At 41.1% G+C, this 22,803-nt stretch overlaps 1 protein-coding gene across 1 annotated transcript in view; it reads right to left on the bottom strand.

Moving 5' to 3' along the window:
- The window catches only part of plekhh1 (pleckstrin homology domain containing, family H (with MyTH4 domain) member 1), a 50,407-nt gene that overhangs the window by 19,975 nt on the left and 7,629 nt on the right, over positions 1-22,803 (bottom strand). Inside the window, exons 3-12 of the mRNA XM_041813145.1 lie at positions 8,071-8,133; positions 6,539-6,688; positions 6,363-6,446; positions 5,993-6,074; positions 4,750-4,932; positions 2,599-3,362; positions 2,288-2,366; positions 944-1,035; positions 649-796; positions 111-247 (exon numbers count right to left, since the gene is read on the bottom strand). Of these exons, the coding sequence (XP_041669079.1) occupies positions 111-247; positions 649-796; positions 944-1,035; positions 2,288-2,366; positions 2,599-3,362; positions 4,750-4,932; positions 5,993-6,074; positions 6,363-6,446; positions 6,539-6,688; positions 8,071-8,133 (1,782 nt within the window). The remainder of the gene's footprint in view (positions 1-110; positions 248-648; positions 797-943; positions 1,036-2,287; positions 2,367-2,598; positions 3,363-4,749; positions 4,933-5,992; positions 6,075-6,362; positions 6,447-6,538; positions 6,689-8,070; positions 8,134-22,803) is intronic.

A 22,803-nucleotide genomic window follows, 5' to 3' on the forward strand; every position in this document is an offset into this window, starting at 1 on the left:
TTCTGCTGATGTAAAGCAGTAGAGCATTGGTGTTTTCCGCCTTATTGATAGGAGTAGATGGCAGAAGACTCCTATTAGAGAATTAAAGAGAAAACTAGGGCTCCACTCACAGGTCCAGTGCTCTCACAGGAATAGGAGGAGGTTCTTTGGACTTTGTGCTCTGGTTCAGAGTAGTCACTGTCCAAGGAGTAGGCATCAGGAGGAATGGCGTAATCACTCTCTGAGCTGATGGAGGACATGGACACTCCTGGGAAAACAGAGGGGGGTGCATAGTCAGCTCAATTCAAAGAGCTTTATTCATCCATTATAACCTTTATCTGTGTAAAATGATACTGCAAACACAACACATAGCTAGGCAGACATACAACAGAAAGCAGACAACAGAAAAGTACAGCTAAAACAGCCAAACATCACCAGTGAGGAGAGAAATGTCCATGCCTATGTAAATACAAAACCAGCCTGGGAAGTACAGCTAAAGCCCTGGATAAAGTTTTAAGTCAGGCCATTTAAGACAGAAAACACATTATTCTAACGATTATCAGAGGGTTGAAGCTCCTTGCCACTTTAACACAAATATAAATCAGCTTCTGAGGTAATCATTATGGGGTTTTTTAGATACATGATGCATTTTAATCTACATATCTTCACCTCTCTTGACAGCACGAGGACTCCCAGGAACGCTGCCCTTCTTGTCTGGACTCAGGATGGAGGTCCGTAAGCTGGCCAGAGAGCTGCTGTCATCCTCAGACCCTGAGTCTTCGTCAGGCAGAGGTACGCTGCTGATCTGAGTGGCTTTCTAAAATGAGGAATTGACAGATTAGGGAAGGTTAAACACCAAACACAAAGTAAGGCACAAAAAAAAAAAGAAAATCATGTAATCATGAGACAGCTAAAGGAGAGCGCAGATTCAACCATGAATTCACTGAAACATGATTCCACTCACCCCTTTCAGTGTGGTGTAGACCGGTACATTTATATTCTTATAGATCAACTGAGTGAACGGACCCGCCGCTGGATATTGTGGTAAGTTAGACACTGCAAAATAAAACAGAAAACATTTAGACTTGATTTAAGGGCTGCAGAATATCATCAGCGTGATATCAGTATAAGCATTCTGAAAAAACATAAAAAGGATCAGCGCTCAGTGAAAAAATCCCTAACCCTTTATTATTTACCACCACCAGTCAAACATGCCAACAGATGGGAAACAAAAGCCAACACTTCACCACGGTTGTCCAGTGGGAATCCTCCTTCACCTTTGTTTCATCCCAGGACACCTTCAGAGAGCTGAACCAGAGCCACCCCCCTCCATACCAACATGGAGACATCATTATCTTACCTACATTACCACAAGGCCGTCATAGCAATACCATCCTCTAAAGTTTCAGGTCTGAACTACATTTAAAAACCAGTATCTGCTCAAATTAATACCTGTGTGGACTGGATAATGGGGCTGTAACAGGGGCAGAGAACAGAGCCACGTAGAGGGACCAGCTGGGAGGGATACCTGGAGAGATGGGGCATGGTCCTGAAGCAGGCCTGGAGGATGGCCATCAGGAGGACAGAGCAGTACAAGACTAAGGTAAAGCATATGCTCCCATACCTGACCTGACCTTACCTGACCTCTTTTAGAACAAACATAAATCAGAAATAAACATTAGAATTAAACTGTCAGCGATCAAACCGCTCCTACAGATGCACCTTTGGGCAAAGACATGAGAAGCTGCTGAATAAGCTGAGTGAGCGTTGACTTCATCCATAACAGCCCTTTGGCAGTGAGGATCCTGGACCATCAGAGCTGTCAAAGCTCCGTGTGGAGAAGAGATGATGTCTGCACAGACAGCAGCAGTAATTACAGCCCCACCACCACCCGGCCTTTCATCACAGCTGATTAAAAAGCAACCGCCTCTTAACGTCCTCCTTCTCATGCTCCTCTTTAAAATAAGAGGGGGGGTCTCGACAGCCTCCCAGAGCAGAGGCCACACCTGTGCAGGTGTGCTGAGCCTGAGGCAAGAGGAAGTGAATCAAAGGCAGCACTGACAGATCCAAACTAACCACACACATCTACAGCAGATTCAGACTCAGCTGAATGAAGCTTCACTTCACAGCACTGACTCTTCTCCTCACCACCAAAGACCAGGACGTACTCTGTGACAGACACCACACATCAGCAGATGTGCAGCTTTTTCTGTCTCCCTTTACACTGGATATTTAATTCATTACCACCATGACCTGTGAATGCTGATGAAGAACACTAGATGGCTCTTCTGTTGTGGGTCAGACTCACCTCGTCCGAAGCCTCTGGCTCCAGGACTTGCCTCTGATACTCTCATTCCTGATTTTGCCACCGCATAGATCCGACTCTCCTGGAAGGAAACAAGAAGTCAGGACGGATGTTCCTGTTTGCTTGGCATTAATCATAACTTCAGTCTGTTGAATAAAACCTCCACACAGGAGCTTTAATCTTGTCTTCAGAGCCTTGACTGGAGCCAAGAAAAGCATTGGGTGCAATAAAATTCCTTATATTTGCAGGTAGTTACGCATGCAAAAGTACGTAAAGCACATATTAAATGGAGTTGTAAAAGTGGTCTCTTATACCCATGAAGGGAAGCGGTGTAAAGGTGGCGTTGGTGGTTTTAGAACCTCTGGATCCAGACGCTCCAGCTCCTCTGCCAGTCCCACAAAGGAGACCCCATCCTTGGCTGTCTCCTCTGATCCCGACCCCTCCACCACTCCATCCATGCTGTCAGAAAGTCCATCATCAATGTCCGTTTCCTCGATGACCTGTGAGAAAGGAGAGGTGGCGGTGCCTGTGCTCTTTAGGGTGGAGGAGGTGGAGGAGGAGGAGGTCATGATGTCGATGTTAACGTTGAGGTGGTGGAGTCGGTCAAGGCTGGGCTGGGGCTGGCTGTAGTGCTTCTTCACCAGCTGGATGCTGTCTCTGGGGGTGAGTGGAGTCCTGACTTTGGGTAACGTCATGCTTGTACCTGACAGGTGGATCTGAGGGTTGGGGAAGGGGTTGTTGGTGGAGGGGGAGCGTGACAGGAGCGGGCTTTTGGGCGTCATTCTGATGGGAGGCTCCGGGGTGCTCGGCCCATGTGCCATTTCGTAGGCTGAGGATGAAGACGAGGAGGAAGAGGACGAGTGGAGACACTGAGAGCGGAATTTGCTGTTGAGTTCATCAGAGGAGTTGTCTCTGTCTGAGCCCCCTGCTGCACCCTCAGTACCTGCTGGGAGCTCTGGACCACTGATGGAGGGACTGCTGGGACCTTCTCTGCTCCAGGTCTGAGAGAGAGCATCATGGGCTACAAGGTCTCCGAGGCAAATCCCTTTACTGGACTTATCTAGAGTCCTTTTCACATCTGAGGAGACAGATTTACAACATTAATAACAAATACTGATCATTATCCCATTGGCTGTGTATCAGTATGGACAACAAGCCTCAGTTTCCTGCTGTACAGGACTGAAGCTAGAGTAACCCTGTGACGGTGCTGAAATACTGCACTGGTGTGACAATTAAAGTCAAGGAAAGCTCAGATTGGATGAGCTGAACTGCTACTGCTACCCAAAGCACATATTTAGACTGCTGATTAAATGTCGTAGACCCCTCAGGCTGGTAAAGTCCACAGAGTATCAGATTTCAGTGGCTGTATTGTTAATTTTGTTAAGTTTTCTCTCACATTTTCTCATCTACTCTGCTAATCTTGATAACAACATTGCAAGGGGCCGCAAAGGCCACAGAGCTGTCAGTTATTAGGTTCCTTCTGCTCCTTTTCTCCTAAAATAACTGGAAACAAATTAATGAAGAAAAATAAACTCATGGACATAAATCAGCATCATTTAAAATAACTATCCTGATAGATTCTGGGTTTGACTTACATTTCTTTGATGTTTATTTTGACTTTAAAATTCGACAAATAACCAATCTGTTAACAAAGACAAAGTAGAGTTCAGGCCTATACTACAGCTAGTCAGCAGGGGGGAGCTCTACATTTTTTTGGTTTCACTCACAGGAAGCTGTCATCCCGTCTAATATATGACCTCTGGTAATCCTACAGCAGGGATAACCAACTGCATTTGCACAAGGGCCAGAATTTTTTCTTGGTTCCTTATTTTTAGACATCAGCAGTGAATTCAGTCCCTCTTTTCACAAGGGGGCGATTGAGATATTTCACCACATATGTTAGGGCTGTCCCATTGTTCATCACTGAGTTTGAGTCAAATATGTCAAATCCTGATTGGTGAAAACACATGCATGAAACAGGTCTTTTGTTTTGATATCAAGGCAGGGAAAAATACATTCTCAAAGCACCTGAATTGGTAAGTTGGCACAGTAACCAGCAGCTTTACTTAAGAATGGATTGATGATTATGTATTTATCATGCATCTTATTTACTTATAATGGCTGATGGGGATTTTTGTAACACTCTGCAAGCATTAAGCCAACACAGAATTTTATTTCTATTCCCCTTAATTTTGGGGTTCCTTCAATAGCTATAGGAATTTTTGAAAATGAAAAGACACTAGTACCATAACATATTTTCCACACATTTTCTGAATTTAATAACCTTCTGGGGGCCAGATGGGAAGCTGTTGGGGCCTGATTTGGCCTTCAGTTGATGATCAGTGTCCTACAGTGATGTCTTATGATTTTGCCAGAAATTAGATCAGTCCAACTTAGTAGAAAACCACTGCCTCAACAGCATCCTGCTTAGAGTCTCAATCTAAAATAAACTGAGGGCAGCACACCTGCGGGCGACGTCTTCATATTAGAGACGGCTCCTCGGGGACCTGTCTGTCTCCAGCTGTCGTCCTGGGCAGGTGGCGTGCCGGGGCAGCTGGGAGGAAACAGCGGACTGCTGGGCACCAGGTGGGTATCCATTACAGGGGAGGTGGCAGGAGATCCACAGGATGTAGGTTTCTCTAGGAGGGCTATGGGGGAGAGAGAAAATACTGGTTACTCTGTCTGTTTTCTACCGGAGCTCTGGGAACGGATCCAAGCAGAGACATCCAATCACTGCATGAAGACATGACTTTTGAGTAAGTAATGCAAGCAATATGAATCCACCCAAAACCTGAAATGAAAAAAAAAAAAAAAAAAAAGTTACTTCTAGCATTCCCACTGCAATAAGCATGAATGGGATTAACCATTTTACAGTATGGTTGCTGTGTGAATCTGTTGTGTCCTGTCAATTTAAAGCTTGCATGCTAGCTAGCACAGCTAACTGCTGATTCAGAGAGGAAAGATGGAAAAACTGATTCATTTTCATGGTCACATGTGAAGGAACTTGAAGATAGTATGAGAGTTTGGAACAGTCTACAGTATGTGTGCAGTATTAAGGTCTAGTGTAACGGTCTCAGGCTAGTTTGAAAATTAAATAAAGCCGATAGTTAGTTCATGCAGGACACGGTAGTCATACGCCCAGCTGTGATCAGCTAACGGCCAGCTGATCCCAATTATCTCCTCCCAGCTCCCACAGCCAATCACAGCTCTTTCTCTCAATATAGTAGTGTATTTAAATATGATGTACTTCTCACCAATCCCTGCTTCATTAATAATGATGCACCAAACTGCTGCTGCTGGCAAAGCTTCACCTTCTCCACCCCAGTCTCCTCCTTTATAGATTGAAGCTTCACCTCCTCCACCCCAGCCTCCCCCTTTATAGCATAAAGCTTTATGCACCCTCATACTCAGATTCACAGTGCTATGGATTAATTTCTTTTGAACTGATTTTATTGTATTCAGTATGCATTGTAATTATATGGGGGTTTCTAGCCTGGAAAGTCAAAGCATGCTGCTGACTAACCCAGGGAGCATCTTTAGAGCAGAGCCTTCTCCTCAAAGTAAAACTGTACATCCATTTTGCAATAAAATGGTCAAATGTATGACAGGAGTGTTCCTGACTTTAGTTTTTTTCTTACATCTTAACATTTTTTGGAATGATTTCAGGTTTTATTGCAGTGGTCCAGACTTTCTTACAGTAGTATTTACCTTGTAGTTTGTCATGCAGCACCGTTATCTGTTCTGACTGCTTCAGATTAGCCGTCTTCAGCTGCTGGTTCTCTTGCTCCATCTGTAAAGCACCACAGACATCTTTTAAGCACAACTTTTAAGGTCAGCTCTATTAAATCATGCCTGTATTTTACCTCGTAAAGCTGCTTAATTACAGAGAAACATGATAAATTGGAAGCATTTCCATCCTTCTCAGGCTAATAGCTGTTCAAACTCAGGTGAAGAATCAGATGATATATAACGACATGAACATAACTCTTTACAACAGTTAATGTATCTCAGCAGGGTGAGGGTTTACCCGGAGGCCTTTGCTTCATTCAGAGAAGTATGAGCACATATGTGAGCTTACCTCTCTAAGCTTTAAGGTGACCCAGTCTTTAATCTTGGCAGCCTTCTCCTCAATGATTTTGGCCTCCTGGGCTCTGACTAAGATCTGCAGTCAGAGTTGGTGGATTAGTGCATCATCCTATACATCATGAACATAAATGGACATTTCTGTTCTTTATCTGCTGACTCAGCTCATACCTGTTTTTCCAGCTGCATCTCCAACCTCTTTATCATGGCATCTTTTTCTTGAACCTGACTGCTCAGGTCCTGATACTTCCTGTACAATGAGCTCTCCGAGTCGCTGGTTTGTATGTTTGCAGACTTGAGCTTTTCTTCCATGACATGAATCTGAAATGCATAATTACAGGATTGAATGCAAAAGGAAAGCTTAAATGTGCACGGTTCGTTAAGTTTTGATGGGCAGCAGACAAAAGCAGAGAAGAAAACACTGAGGTTGCTCTTACGGGAAAAAAAAAAAAGCCTCCTAAGCCCGGAGGTATTTCTTGTTTTTAAAGAAAGGGCACCATCAAATTACAACCTACAGAAAACACCTGGAGCAGCCAGTAATGACAGCAAATGGGAGATTAAACACAACAGAGAGGGAGGCTGTGTGTCATATGTAATGTATGAGGCTTCTTAGCCTTAAACCTCACTATGCTTTTGTTAAATCCCATCAAAGGTTGACTCATGCTCACACAAAAAACACGAAATCCTCCGACTCTGTAGCTTTATGTTCTCTATATGTAGGATTTCCTCTTACATCACTGAATGTTTGACTTTACTTTCATTCTTGAGCTTGGACACTTTAGTTTTACATTAAAATCTTCATTTAGCCTCAACATTGATCTCTAATAACTAAAACGTGCAGCGCGATGAAAACCATGAAAAAAGCTTTTAAGTGGATGTTAAATTTCTGCTTTTATTTTTAAATATATCTTTATTTGATCTATCTTATTCGTCTAGAAATGACTGTGTCCTTTTAAATGTTACAGACTCAAGTTAAAGAAAAATCGTATCTATTAATCTTAGAATTTCTGCAGTTAATTTTAACCAATCGCATACTTTGAAGTGCATTTTAAAATTTGACTGTTTTGCATTTTAGACTTTTCTTCTTTTTGACACAGGATAACTGTCGTATTGCTGTATTATTGCCTTGATGTATTATAGTATTGATGTTTTGTATTTGTATTGCTGCTGTGCTCTGTGTTATGTGTTCTCCTTTTCTCAGCAGGTGGAGGTTCTTGGTTGGTTGGTAAAGAAGAGGGTGTACGGTTGTGGCTACTAGCAAGATCTGGATTGGTTCCTCAGCTGAATACTGGCTTTCAAATACAGCAGCCTTCAGAGAGCCTGATGGCAATCCTGAAAGCAGAAACTGTTTTATTCACCCTAATTGTGTGTTTTAAAGACTTAAGTTTTAGATCTGAACTACATTTAAATATTGGTATAGACTATTGTTAATTTGTAGATATTGGCATATCGGATATTGGCAAAAATCAAGCATTGTACATCCCTAGTTTATTTAATCGAGCTAGCAATCTGACTGACGCTAAAGTGCAAAATCACAAACTTCATATTTCACCTTTAAAGCTTGCTTATTCATAGGTCTACCCGTGTAACTGTGCTTATTTTCTAGTGTTGTTGCCACATTCAGTGATGTCAGGTTTTAAAAAGCATAGTTGAATTAAAATATTCTACAAGCTGTTGTCCAAAGACTTAAACTTCCCATCTACCTGTTTCTCAGCGCTCTCTGCTCGTTGGTCAGCCTCGGTCACCCTCTGCTCCAACTCCTGCATCTGGGATAGAGAACACAGAGGTTAACACTGATGCCAAGAGAAGGTTAAAATGAACTTTGACAAGTTATTTTGATGTGAAGAAAACAGAAACACCTGGGGCTGATGACAACAGGTTCAAGCATGAAACATCTCATCACTTCGCACAAACAGCTTTATTAGACAGTCAGACCACCGAGCATTCTCTGCATCCATATGCAGACAAACTTAATCCCACATGATGACTTTAGCCAAAGGACTGAAATTAAATGAAGAGATAAAGTGGGAAGATTTGACAGAGCAAGCCTACTATAAAAAAATGATAATTAAGTAATAAAAGCATAAAAGAGCCTGGAGGCTGTGGAGTGATTAGTCACTGCTTTCCTTCATTTTATAATTGTATCATCCTTTTAATAAGCATGTTTATTTCCCAACCTTTCTACAGCCCATATTTGATGGCATGGCAAGTCCTTTTTAAATTCAGCTTCTTATTTCTTCTGCACAACTATAGAATGTCCTTTTAACATGAAGTGGCACCTTGAACAGAAAGGAGCAGACATGCAGTAGGAGCAGCAGAGAGGCCCCTCTAGGAGTCTGGACATCCTTCACGCTGGTCAAACAGCACCGCCATAGAAGAATGCTACTATGTGTGTGCACAAGCTTGCGTCATCTTTTGTGCAAGCATGCATACTCATGCTTTCAAAGGCAAACACCGCCCACCCTGCAAGTATGCACACATCTACAAGTGCCTTCTCCCTTGGTGAGTTCAGCGCAGGACTCTCTCAGGAGTGCAGTGACCCAGGTGAAAGGAGAACAAACACACTAATGGATTCACTCTGCCCCAGAGATGCATTTGAATTCCTCCCATCATCTTTGTTTCCTCTTCTTTTGTTTCTCCCTGTCGCTCTTCCCGTCAGCACCCACAGTTTCCCAGAATCCACCTCTCTCAACATTTGAGAGCTTCCTCACTGTCAGATTAATACTCACTAAAGCTGAGGATGACTCTGACCCTCAAGGTCATAAACCTTTATCATGAGTCTGAAAGAGCACACAACACTTTGCCATCAAAACAACAGAAACAGGAGAGAGCACTTAGAAGAATATAAAGTACGACAGGAGTCACAATGTAGAACAGATGTGAGAAACGGTCACCAAGAGCAGGAAGAGAGCTTTACAGATGCCAGGAGGAGCTGGATCATTGAGTCATGAATTAAAATGAAAAACCAGCACTGTAGGCATGAAGCTGAGACTTAGGAGGAGTTTTAACTTAAAGAACAGACACCTAGAGTAATCATTTCACTTAATCAGCAAACTTAAACAGAGCTTAAAGGACTAGTGCTGCTGATTTTAGGACAGGGAAGTCAGGAGGCAGAAACAGCGTTAACATCTCAGCAGGGCTTTGTATTTTGCCAGATCGGTAGAAATAAGGGTCAACTTGGCAGCTTTTTTAAATTTAGCCCTATGACATTCACATAGGACTAGAATTACCGAAGGGCCTCTGGCAATTCCTAATAATCATGAGGGATGTCTGTGTTTTTAATCCCGTGTGAATCGACCATGTCTGTAGTTAGTGGAGTAAAAATTCCAGGGCAGATTACTGATCATATTTCAGACACAGAGGTCCACAGATAATACTAATCCTGTATGAATCAACATCTCTCTGATTAAGGGAGCTGGTTATGTTTTTTATGCTTTTCTGCTACGAAAATTAGGAACTTCAAAGTTGCGTTTTTGATAATTCATCTACAGATCAGAGAGTAAATAAAAATATCTCAAATGAACAATAAAAAATAAGTAAATAAATAAACAAAAAAGGTAAATATTTAATAACACAAGGTTCAGATGACTCTTGACTCGTCCACTGAGCTTTCTGTGGGATTTTAAATGATGCATTAAGGAGCAGTAATGGACTGATTTTACATCACTGTGGCTGCGTGGATTAACCAGAGTTCGCCAGGATTTAGTAGTCCAATGTTATCTCCCTCTGTAAACAATGATATCTATCCAGACTCACACAAATTAAGTCAACTTCACTTGATAGTCAAGCATACTGTATGTATTTATTACTATTTTTTTGTTTAGTAATGTTTAACATAGGAGTGGAGGAAACCATTTAACTGTAGTTTCAAGTAAAGACGACTAAAAGTGAACCAGGAACATCTAAGGGCCATTTTACTGATTCATACCACTGTCCAGCAGGTGGCAATAACCAGGTTAAAGCAACATTCAAACAAGCAGAAAAAGAAGAAGATATTTCACAGTCTGAGCAAGAACTTGAGCAAAGTTTTCTCATACTGTAAAAAGAAGTGAGGACAACATAAAGTTTCTGTTGTTTCAACTTTCATGCAGCTCTATTGGTTTTTTTGACATTACAAAGTAAGGCATAGGTATAAAAAGTCCTGGAACTGCATGTTTGCTATGATTGTAAGACATCTGCAGCTCTCTAATATTGTATCAAATGTTAAAAAAAGTGTGTTTATCTTTGCAGACATGGGCAAAACATGACAAACTTTTTTTTTTTGAGGAAAAAGCATGCACCTAGTTACATGACGTTGTACTGGAGAAACCAGACAACTGTCCTGCAGTGTGAGAGCCAACAGTAGAGGGCTGTTCAATAAAGGAGTTTTGTTAACTTAAAAATTTAAAAGCAGTTTCAACTCTGATTACTGAGATGATTAAACACATTTTTAGTTTTAAGTAAACAGTACTCAGTCATTCTACATATTTTTGTCATTTTACTAAAGCTATTTGACAACCATTCCTTGATGTGCAGAGTTTTCCCAGAATGCCTTCAGGCATCAGCTACTTTTGCAACATGAGTGAAGTTACTGACTCAGTCCTACTTGTGGAGAGAAACCTCAAGATGTCATAGATGTTTACTGAACATGATGGAGGAGGACTTCCTGGTTCAGTGTGAACCTCTCTGTTGATGTCTCTTAAGCTATCCTACCCTGACCGGCATAAATGTTGGAGGTTAAAGTATGGGATGGAAATAAGATAAAATTACAGTAGATGAAGAACATGTAGATTTGAGAAAAATACTTGAACATGTTGTTTAAGTGTGACTTCAATGGAATATTTAAGTGTAGGAAGGTTTCCACAGTGCAGTTTAACTTTCAAAAAGTTAAGTTAATGTAACATAAAAGTACGAGGAAAATCGAGGTGATAACAGAAAAGAAATGGGTATTACTTGTACTCTTCACTTAGTCATCTGACTTAATTCAATTACATTATTTAAAATCTTAAGGTTTGATTAATGTTATCTTAAGTGACTTGACCTCAAACGTAAGTGCACAACACTGAAAAGGCTTTTTGAATACAACACATGATTTCTAGTTTACTTAGGTAAAATTTATTTTAGTTTAAGTTTTTTAAGACGATTACTTTGCATGATTTTTTAAAGTAAGGTTTACTAATAGGGTTTTACAGTGCAACACCATTCTGCCATAACTACTCCAAACCTGTGCTTCTTTATCAGTAAAGATGCCTGCCCCTTGTTAACTTATCTCCACACTGTGACTGCAGAAGCAGCCCTAGAATATCTCTGGTTAGAAATCACCTCTTATCTTTGATTTCCGCCTCAAACTGGTGACCTAATGCTAACAAACTCACCTCTGTGGCAGCTATCAGATATGAAAACAGACCAAGTGAGCTCATGCTGTCAGTTTATCTGTCTGTCTGTATGCTCTGTCACTGAAGAGTCCAACTGTTGAGTCGCTGAGCAGGCGTGAAACAACTATTTCTGCTATCCAGCATCTGTCAGAGCAGAGGAGTTATCTTCTGCCGCTGAGGGCTGAAAATGGACGACAGTGTGGGAGTCATGTTTCATAAAGCTTTGTAGAAGTGGTTTAAACAGCTTACTATAATAAGGGTCACCATAGTCTGCATTTTCAATAATGTGAATTAATCTCATTAAAATACTGAAACCATCTGAACTGGTTTTACTTTAAGGAGCTGATTTTACAGCCAAAGCCTGATACAGATTAGACCTCCAACACATCCATCACTGGTAGACCTACAGTAGTGCTCTCTGGTTTATTTGGAGTCAGTCCTACATGAATGCCCACCTGATGATGCAAACACTGGACAGAGCTCCAAATCCACGGCTAGAAATCCTCCCACACAACAACACTCATGTTTAAGGAACTTTTATAAGACACTGTTAAACTTATTTAAAGACATTTAAACATATGTGACCCATTTCTGGAGGGCTACAGTCACAGATATCACACACACTGTTTCTAAGCTGTTCTTTGTCTTTAACTGGATTTAATGAAAAGACAAAATAAAGGAGATTAACATGTTTATATATTTCCCATATGTCTGGAGCTCAAACTGTAAAATTAAATGCACAACAGTGTTATCATTAAAGAGTAATAGTGAGGAAAAGGCTGTGAGTGTCTGAGGATGGAGCAGACATCCACAATTTAAAGTTTAAATGAGTAAATTATACAAAACTCTGAATGAGTAAATTAAATTAAATTTAAATGGGTAAATTAGATTTGTTCTATTATCTTTTCCATTATTTCTTCAGGGTGAAAGACTGTGACCTCTCTGCCTCAGCTTGGATTCCAGAGAGAGAGAGATAAGATCCAGGGACGAGGAGATAAGATGGGAGAAGGATACAGAAAACGGATCAGCTACTTCCCAGACAGCTGATCAGTCACAGAGAAATAAAGACCATCAGGCCACTTTTTTAAACCGAAAACCTCTGTATACAGATTTTTATTAGTGTTGCTTATCAGTTAGGATACAAGTCTCTACAACTGAGTGCATTTTTTTTTATTTTATTTTAGGAATAGGACTGTGCAATTAATGAAACTCAAATCACAATCTAGATTAAACTGAAACACATTCCACCGCAATTTTCAGAAGGTACAATGTATCTTTGACCTGAGTTGTGAAAATAAATACCAGTTTAATGCATTCTTTTTGCAGCAGAGAAGTCGTGCTCTACAAATCATGCAAACAACCATTCTCTTCAATGCAACAATTCACATTGCATCTGCAATATGAGTCAAAATAATCACATCGCGGCTTCTCTCTGGGTATTCTGGCTTCCTCCCACCACCAAAGACATGCTCATTAGATTAATTGATCACTCTAAATCTGCCATAAGTGTGAGTGTGAGCGTGCCTGGGTGTCCGTCTCTATATGTCAGCCTGGTGACCAATCCAGGGTGTACCCAACTTCTCGCCCAATGACAGCTGGGATAGGCTCCAGCCCCCCACAACCACCAACGGGATGAGCAGTATAGAAAATGGATGGAGATTTGTCCAGCCCTAGTTGTCATGACGATTGTTTACATGGCTTTAAGTTAAACAAATCATTCCATTTCCTTCTGTGATTGAGGCAGATAAATTATAAATATCAAATAATATCGATTCATGCATCATCTAATATCATCAAAAAATGTCGGCCTGGCCTGCAGAAAGAACAGTTTATATTTAATCTACATAATATCTGTGTTTTTGTAATTTAGAATGATTTATTGATTCTGTTTGTTTAAAAAAAAAATAATAATAAGATGAGGAACTTTCATACCATATCACAAAAGTGGAAAATGATGCAACTAGATTATTTCTCAGATCATTCAGCCCTAGTTAGAAATACTAATAACAGCTGCCCTAATTTGGTTTAATTTTTCTATTGGCTGATCTAGAGGCAGGTGACGTATGTGGTGACAGCTGTTTTTATCTCAGCAGTCCCCGCCCATCTTTTTCCACAACCATTAACTTCTGTGGTAGCAGCTGACTGCAGAGGTTTGCGGGTCAAAAGCAGGCTGCACCAATCAGAGGTGTCGCTCTGACACAATGGAATTGTGGGTAGTGGTTGCTCTTTTCTCTGAACCTGCAAATAAACAATGTTTTTCTTAAACCAAAACTAATCCCATTCAAACTTGTGTCCTTTACAGCAGTGGTTCTCAAAGTGGGGGTCAGGACCCCCTTGGGCAAGACGCTTAGAGAGGGTCACCAGACGCCTTAAAAAAATGAAGAACATTTTTGAAATTAGTTTTTCCCACCAAATTCTGTCCCTATTACTTGTAACTTTTCATCAATTTTGCACAATTTGGACCTGTTTTCCCTTCTTTTTACCCATTTTTTGCAACTTTACACCAGTTTTGCCAGATTTTAACCCCTTTTATCACTTTTTCCAAACAATTTTTGTCAATTTTAACTCATTTTTCCACTCTTAACCCATTTTTATCCATTAAAAATCCTTTAAACCACTTTTTCTGCCTGTTTTTGCCACTTCCAAACCAATTCTTGCCACTTCCCACCTTTTGTTACCTCTGTTGATCCATTATTGCCACAATTAACCCCTTTTCACTACATTTTACACCCATTATTGCCCATTTAACCACATTTCACTGTTGTTATTCTCATTGTTGCCAGTTAAACCCATTTCTGCTAGTTACTGCCTATTTTTTGGCCTCAGTTAAACCAGTTTAAACCTATTTCTGCTACTATGTAATCACCTTTTACCACTTTTTGTGCCTGTTTTTGCCACTTTAACACATTTTTTGCCACTTTTATCAAACTTTTGCCATTTCTGACCCATATCTGCTACTTCTAAGATCCCCTTTAACCACCTTTTCCACCACCTTTTTTTGACAATTTATTTTAATTCTGTTTTTAGGGAAGGGAGTTAAATTTTTAAGATGGTTATTCATATACTTTGGCACAACTGACTAAAAATGAAATATTTGTTGCTATGATAAGAGAGGCTATCATTCAGGTTAAATATAAAATATGGTTATCATAGCTTAACTGTACAATGGACGATGATTTTGCTGATTCCATGGCCCCCAGTTTGGCTGGGTCCCAGAAAGCTCTCCCTTTTATCCCCCCTTATGGACAGCCTTGTCTGCACATGACTATTCTTGGCTGTGTTCAACCACCTCCAGGTACGGCAGAGGTCCCCAAGCTCTGGCACCTTTATTTTGGGGTTGCAGGCTGAAAAGGTTGAGGACCCCTATTCTACAGGAGCTTGTACTATGGTTTGACATTCACATAGATGACAGTGAGTCCACCTTGGGTGGTTCTGACATTCTGGAAATGGTCAAATGTACATAGACTGAATGATGTTGTGGCTGATGAGGGACAGTAGGGAAGAGGGAGGGGCTGTCTTATCCCATCCTGCAGTATCAGTGCACATTAACACTTGGTTTTAATTTAAACTAAAGAGAGGGTAGAAAAGGAGTCATCCAGTTTGTTCCTCTGTGGAATATCAGCCCACTTCATGCTCCACCTGCCTGTTGACTTCATTAATCATTAACTGTTGTGCAGCTGATGGTTAATAAAGACCATGGCTAAATCATTAAATGGACTAAAAAAGGGGAGAGAGCGGACGGACGACAAGGCAGTATGAGAGTAAGCATAAAACTATTAGTACCTAACATTAAATTCTGCCCTTCAGCAGCTGCATTATGAGATCCAGTAGTCCTCTTTAATGATGAAACAGATAACGAGGATATACATGTGAGGTAAATGTAGCATGCAGATAAGTTTAAGTTTTCCTTTCAGGGATTAAAAATTTCTTCACCATAAATCTACCCAACCTTTCCCTCAGACCAGACTGAGAGTGTCCAAAAAAAGACAGCAGAGATCCAAACAATCCTCTCATGAAGATCAATGTTTACTCAAATATGAACTCGCTGACCCTTCAGCACTCATCCTCACTAACTGATACCAGCAGTCTGAACCAGAGCTTTGTTTCTGCAGCCACGTGAAACTGATGAACTCTCATTTGTTCAGTATTAGATTATCCAAGTCAAATAAGGAAACACAGCAGAGTCATTACTCTGAATATGGGTTTCTAAAACCTGGGACAGCCTAGAGGATAGATTTCAAACTCTACTGACACTGTTGTGATGTCTTTTCTGTTTATGTACAGGTAGAACCAGAATGTTCTTGTAAACTGAGGTAGCTTGAATCATAAATACTTAACAACTTTTTCAAACCATTTGTGTAAAACATAGACAATCTACCGTGTTTTAATGAATGACCACACTTGAAAACTACCAAAGCTATGTTTGGATACCGTAATCTGAGTTACTATATGTTTGTAGCTCAAACAGCATAGAGAGGCTGTTGTCCTTAAAGCAGGCGGTCTGGGATCAAATCCAGTCTGTAGCTCTTTCCCGCATTTCATTCCCCACTCGCTCTCTCTCCCCAGTTTCCAGCTCAATCCCCCGTCCTACTGAATGAAGACAGAATGCCCTGAAATAAATCTTTGATCATCAGACCCTATATGGGCAAAAGTATTCAGTGACTTTCAGCTTGGTACTGGGATGGTACCACCTTTGCAATAAGATGGTTGGAAAAATTTCATTTCTGCTGGATATTCCACAGTCAACTGTAAGTGTTATTAGAAAATGGAAGAGTTTAGGAACAACAGCGACTCAGCCACAAAGCAGAAGACCACGTAAAATCACAAAGCGGAGGTGTTAAAACTCTCCAGGTCTCTGCTGATTCCACAGCTGAAGAGCCCTGAACTTCCACTGGCATTAATCTAAGCAGCAGGAGCTTCATGAATGGGTTTCCATGGCAACAGCTGCATGCAAGCCTCGCATCACCAAGTCCAATGCCAAGTGTCAGACGGAATTGAGTAAAGCACGTCGACGCTGGACTGTCGAGCAGTGAAGACATGTTCTATGGAGTGACCAGTCATCTTCTCTGTTGGGTGAGTCTGGGTTTGGAGGATGCTGGGAGAACATTACCTGCCTGACTGTGAAGTTTGGTGGAGGATGGATAATGGTATGGGGCTGTTTTCCAGGGTTTGGGCTAGGCCCATTATCTCCAGTGAAGGCCAATCTTAATGCTTCAGCATACCAAGACATTTTGGTCAATGCTGTGCTTCCAACTTTGAGGCAACAGTTTGGGGAAGGCCCTTTTCTATTCCCACATGAGTGTGCCCCAGAGCGTAAAGAAGGACTAGAAAGACATGGTTTGATGAGCTCAGAGGAAGAACTTGACTGAGACACAGAGCCCTGACCTCAACCCCATCCAGCACCCTTGGGATGAACTGGAACAGAGATTGTGAGCCAGGCCCTCTTGTCCAACATTAGTGCCTGACCTCATAAATGTTCTACAGATTGGATGGGCACAAATTCCCACAAAAACACTCCAGAATGTTGTGGAAAGCCTTCCAAGAAGATCCGAGGCCATCATAGATGTTAAAGGGGGGCGACTCCATATGAAAGTACATGGATATGAATACAATGTCATTATAGTTCCTGCTGGTAGAATGGACAGATGGCCAAATACTTTTGTTCACATAGTGTACTTATGCTTTACCAGAACTACCACCATACAGTTACATGCCTTTATGAAGTTGTAAATCATAGCTGGACAGTGAAAGTAGAGAGTTGGGTCAAGAGGAACTTTCTGTGGAAGCATAATTCATAGAAACCTAGGAGATTAACATGAGATCCAGTTGCTTGACCTTTGACCTTGAGAATCTATTCAGTTCATCTTTGAATCAGAGTATGATCAAAGTTTGAAGGCAATCCCTCCAAGCATTCTTGAGTTATTGTGTTCATAGGCAGGGATGAGGCCTAAAGAACATGGGGCTAAAGACATTGACCTTTGACCTTTGACATCCCAAATCTAATCAGATCACCCTTAAATTAAAGCAAACATCTGTGTCAAGTTAGAAGGAGATTCTTCTAATGGTGCACAGAGACATTAAAATCTGGAACGGTGACAGCCCTAACGTGACGGTCTGTGTCTAACAGGCTGAGTCAGGAATCTGCAGGAGTCAGGATTAACTTTGAACAGAAAAGTGAGGATGTAGCAGAAATCAGATTCTCTCTTAGTCATCTCTTTGGCTGTATGGAAAGGTTTTCTGTGTTTTATAGGCCACCAGCTGACAGCTGTCTGTTACACTTCCCTAATCCAGAGTAAAAACTTCAAACAGCTCTGAAACAGAGACCTGTCCTGTTACACTCCTCACAAGGCAAATGGGGCATCTCCTCCACTCTCTTCAGCCTCGGGGGATAAACGCCGTGTCACAGGCAACCACGTCAACTTTTTTTTTTTCATGTTTTTCCATACCAAAGTGGGTCAATGTGTAAAACACTCCTAACTTGGCAAGAGAGGAGATGAAGAGCGTGAAGCAGACTTTTCCAAACAGTAATAACATGACGGCATGGTAGTCACTCAGCACCCCCACCCCCACCCCCCCACCCCCCCCACACACACACACACAAAAACACAGTCAGCAGCACGGGCCTACACTTAAAGCCTGCTCAGAGCTGCATGTGTGTTTATGTCATGTATGTTTATGGGGGATTAATTAGCCCGCTTTCCCTCCTCTAAAAAAGAATTCAGACTCTTTTTCTCTGTAACACAGCCAAATACAACATTGAACAATAAAGAGTGTGTATGCTGGCTATTAACCTGTGAGAATTTATGAGGGAGAAAGAGTGAAGGACATTAATTAGTCCACTTTTAGAAAGCTCTAAACTCACTTTTGTTCCTGGAACCATGGCTGAAAAGAAAACCAGGAGCTTTGGAAAACTCTGCATCAAAAAGGGAATTCTGCAAAGGCCTCAGTGTTATAAGAAACAAATCAAACACTGATGCATACATCTGGATAAAACTGGCCTAATACCTGTTGCTGCTATTTAATTAGTGCATTATAAATCAAGATAAATTTGTTACTTGGGTTCCCAATATGTTTACCATTTACAGTGTTGCCTTAGTTTAGTTACAAATGAATATAAACATCAATAAACTCTTCTTGTCAAAATGTTTGTTTACAGAATTAGCATGGTAGCACTGCCTTGTGCTGCAACTAAGCAGTCCAATACAGTCATGCAAAAGCTTCATGTTCTAATGTGAGCCATATTTCATTTTATATTTAAAATTTGCTGCAGGCCAATCAAAAGGGGACTGCCGCATTTGGCCCCCGCGCCATAGTTTGGACACCCCTGCAATAAACAGTAATTGCACATTTCTGTACAAGGCTCCATGACTTTGACTCTCAGAACGGAACAGCCTGCCATTGGTTTTCACGGCCCATGTGACATTAAATTTGGGAACTCAAGATGGTGGCTAATGCTAAGCTAGCAGGTGAGATAATACAAAATTGGATTAAGAAGCAGATAAAAAGACTTTCAGTATCTGAGTTACTAGTGAAGTTTAAATCTTTTAAGAGCTGGGAAAGTCAGTCAAGTTTAGGGTCACTAGAAAAGCTCACTTAAGGGCTATGAAGGTTTGGAAAGCATCATTAGAATGGCAAAAAGGACAGCTTCCAGTGGGAAAAAGTAAGTGGCTATAAATTATGCTTCAAAAATTATTCAAATTTTATAACCCGCGTCCCTTCTTGTCATATACAACAGCACCGGTGTCAGACGGTTTTTAATATTACCACCACAAGCATGTAAGAGTGGTTCACACTCAATATCTGTTCAAACAGTTTACTCATTACTTTAAGTTAAGACAAAGTCTCAGCTTCAGCATAGTGGCTGGTGGTAAACCAGTATCAATACTGTCAGCAGTAAAATTTCTGCCATGGTATGGATTTTTACAACCTTTTTTTGTGTTGTAGTGCATAAATGATGCCGCTGCTCGTGATTTGTGACACACAGCATCCCCGTCTGACTCCAGTCATCAGCATTTCTCACTCTGTCACTAAAGAATAGCCTGATTACAAGCTAAAAGCCACCTGTTTGTGTCAGAGTTATTAATGAGAAGCACAGTAATTAGGTTAAAGATGTTCTCTCCTGCCTAAATTTGTTTTCTGTAATAACAGCAACATGAAGGGAGTGTTCACCCTTCACAGCGTCTCAATCAGACAGTCTGGGTCTTTAACACAAGCTGGACTCAACACGGTTTGTCTTTGGCACAAAGCTGCAGCAACTCGCGTTACAACGACCTACACAACTGTTTACAGGTGTGTTTAACTCATGATTCTCTTGTTTTTAGTCCATGCGGATTCAAAGAAGCAGGCAGTGGCTTTAAACGAGGTCAGAGAAGCCGCTGTAGACTCCCTGAGTGCTTTAATCGTGGATGCCCACATCAGGAAACGTGTTTTCAGTATCAGCTTGACAAGCAAGAAGGAGACTTAAAACTGCAGGTTCAGTTCTAAAGAAGACATGTTTTAATTTGTATGGCATACATTTAGGTAATCTGATGGAAGGATAAAGTGAGAACTATAGAATGTCATTAATTTACTTCCTCTCTGATATGTGGCATTCATTAGGAAATGGTTACCTCATAGAAGACACAATCAGTTATCTCTCTGGTTACAAAGACATAACTGTTTACACACAAACAAACCAAAAACAACACAAGTGTGCAGTATCACCAGATGTACTGCAGAAAACAGATCTGTAAAAAGCATCAGCAGCTCTTAGTTTGCTGATAAAACTCCTTCTGTGTTGTATAAATCCTCTTGTGTTATTGTAGAGGATCTACTTTTCTAATGACTCTCACAGTCAGAATAAAACTCCAGTGAGAGTTTGTGTGTTTACCATGGGGTCTATCTAAACAGCTGGAGCTCTGACAGGACCTGACAGCGGTCACAGCAGGGAGTCGTCCTGCTCTTACCAGACACCGGGTCATGTTTGGACTGTAAACATCCTGCTGACTTACTGAATGAACCTCTCCAGAACTCTTGAATTAGAGATGATCACACTCCAACACTTCAAACACAAGCAGAACCGGGTTACTGAAGTCTTTAAAGGATAAAAACCTACAGAGAAAGAGAAACGTAAAGACAGCAGAGCTTTTTTTCCTCCTGCATCTCCTGTTGACAGCCGACGACGTTCCAACGTGTCTGGTAGTCAGCCTTTACCACGACCACAGCTTTACAAGCATTTGGCCGGTGGCTGCAGCAACATCCCCCCCGAGTTTGAGAGGAAGCAGCAGAGAGAAGTGATGAGTTAAAAGTTAAATATTCATCTTGGCTGAAACTGTAGCCGAGCTCTGATGACACAGAGTGAGTGGACCGAGTGTTTACCAAATAAGCTGAGTCATGTCATCTGTCTTACTTCATACACACATAAACACACAGTCATCCACACCTGTACTCAGACTCATACACACTCTAATTGTCTCCTCATGCTTCAAAACACTTCAGAATGCTGCAGGGAGAAGAAACTGATGACTGGGACATCTGCATCCAGCTCTGGTAGACTAAAGTCATGTGACAAACTAAACAGTCACAGGTTTAATCCAGTTTAAACATTTATACCAAAGAAGAGATGGAGATGAAGGTAAACACACCTTAATATTTCTCCACCTCATTATTAGGTCAAGTCATCATAACAAACCAGATTTCCTTCATTCATAAGCTCGGCTCTTTTTGGCTGTTAAGGTCAATGTTTATGCTCACTGCATTAAAGAGTCAGCTTTAAACTTGCATCAATGCTTTTAGAGGATTTCTGAATACTTCCATGCAAACTGGATGCCTTCCCCAAACTAAATATGGTTTATGAATGCTGTGTCCACCAGCAGGAGCAGCAGATGTAGACTGAAAACATGGACTTATCTCAGTGACTAACCTGACAACCAGATATGTTTCATATCTCTACTGCATGCATTTATTTCACATTCATCTGGAAAAGCTCCCACAGAAAGTGCTTGGGAAAGGCGGGACTTAACAAAAAATTCTCAGAAGGTGACTGGACAAATGTTCTGACTGTCACTTCATTACAGGCCAATAAGAGAAACAAGACAAAATTTGACAGTAGGCATGCCCAACTCTGGTGAGTAACGCTTGGCAGACAGGCTACTTCAACAGTGGAGCTAGTTGGCTGATCAAACTCAAGTCAAGGTCAGTCAGGAGATGTACAACATCTTCACCAAGAAAAGCTTTCATCACGGTCGTCTGCTTCTTTTTCAATGAAGAAATGCTGTCCAGATGGGATTAAAACTGTCGCTAAAGCTACATCCCTGCTAATCGCTACATCAGCAGTCATACAGCAGCTTACAGAAAAACTAAACCCGCCTGTAACTGTCACAAGCTCATGTTAAAGCAAGTCGGGAAGACCAAAAACTTCTTTACGCTCATGAAAAGCTTCCAATGGCATTCTTTGCATTTCTTTTAATAAGAATTGTGGTCCAGTTCAGGTAAAAATGCTGCTATACAATAGCTACATCTAAGCTAATCACTGCACAGGCAGCAGCCATAGCTATCGCCTCGCTCTCCTCAAATGACACTGATTGGTCCGTTCTCAGATGGTTTAATGGTTTCAAACTGGAGCTTTGCTAGATGCATTTACCTGCTGACAGACATGGAATCCGCACAATCCATCAGCTTTGCGAGGTTACTAAATGAAAACATCCACTGGTTTTTGAAGGAGTGATGAGGCCAGATAATGGCACTAGCCATATTGGAAATGGCGACTCCAAATGGTTTAAGGCTAATTGAAGAGCAGGCAGAGAGGTGGAGATGAGCCGGGTTGAATGATTATCTTTGCTGTTGAGCCTCGCCCATCTAGTTAGCACAGTTTATTCAATGGGAACAATAAAAACAATTCAGGTCAGACTTCAAATTACTCCATTAAAATTACCTCTTAATCATGAATAATCAACAATAAGTTCCCCTAAGTTATTATATAAGACAATGAACCTAGGCCAAGCATATAGAGTTTCTGACTGACCCTTTCTTCCATGGTACAAAAAGAAGAACCGTGCCTTCCATAGCAAAATGATCTTCATGCATGACAATGCACTATTTCTT

Source organism: Cheilinus undulatus, linkage group 18, assembly GCF_018320785.1.
Source record: "Cheilinus undulatus linkage group 18, ASM1832078v1, whole genome shotgun sequence".
Taxonomy (NCBI): Eukaryota; Metazoa; Chordata; class Actinopteri; order Labriformes; family Labridae; genus Cheilinus; species Cheilinus undulatus.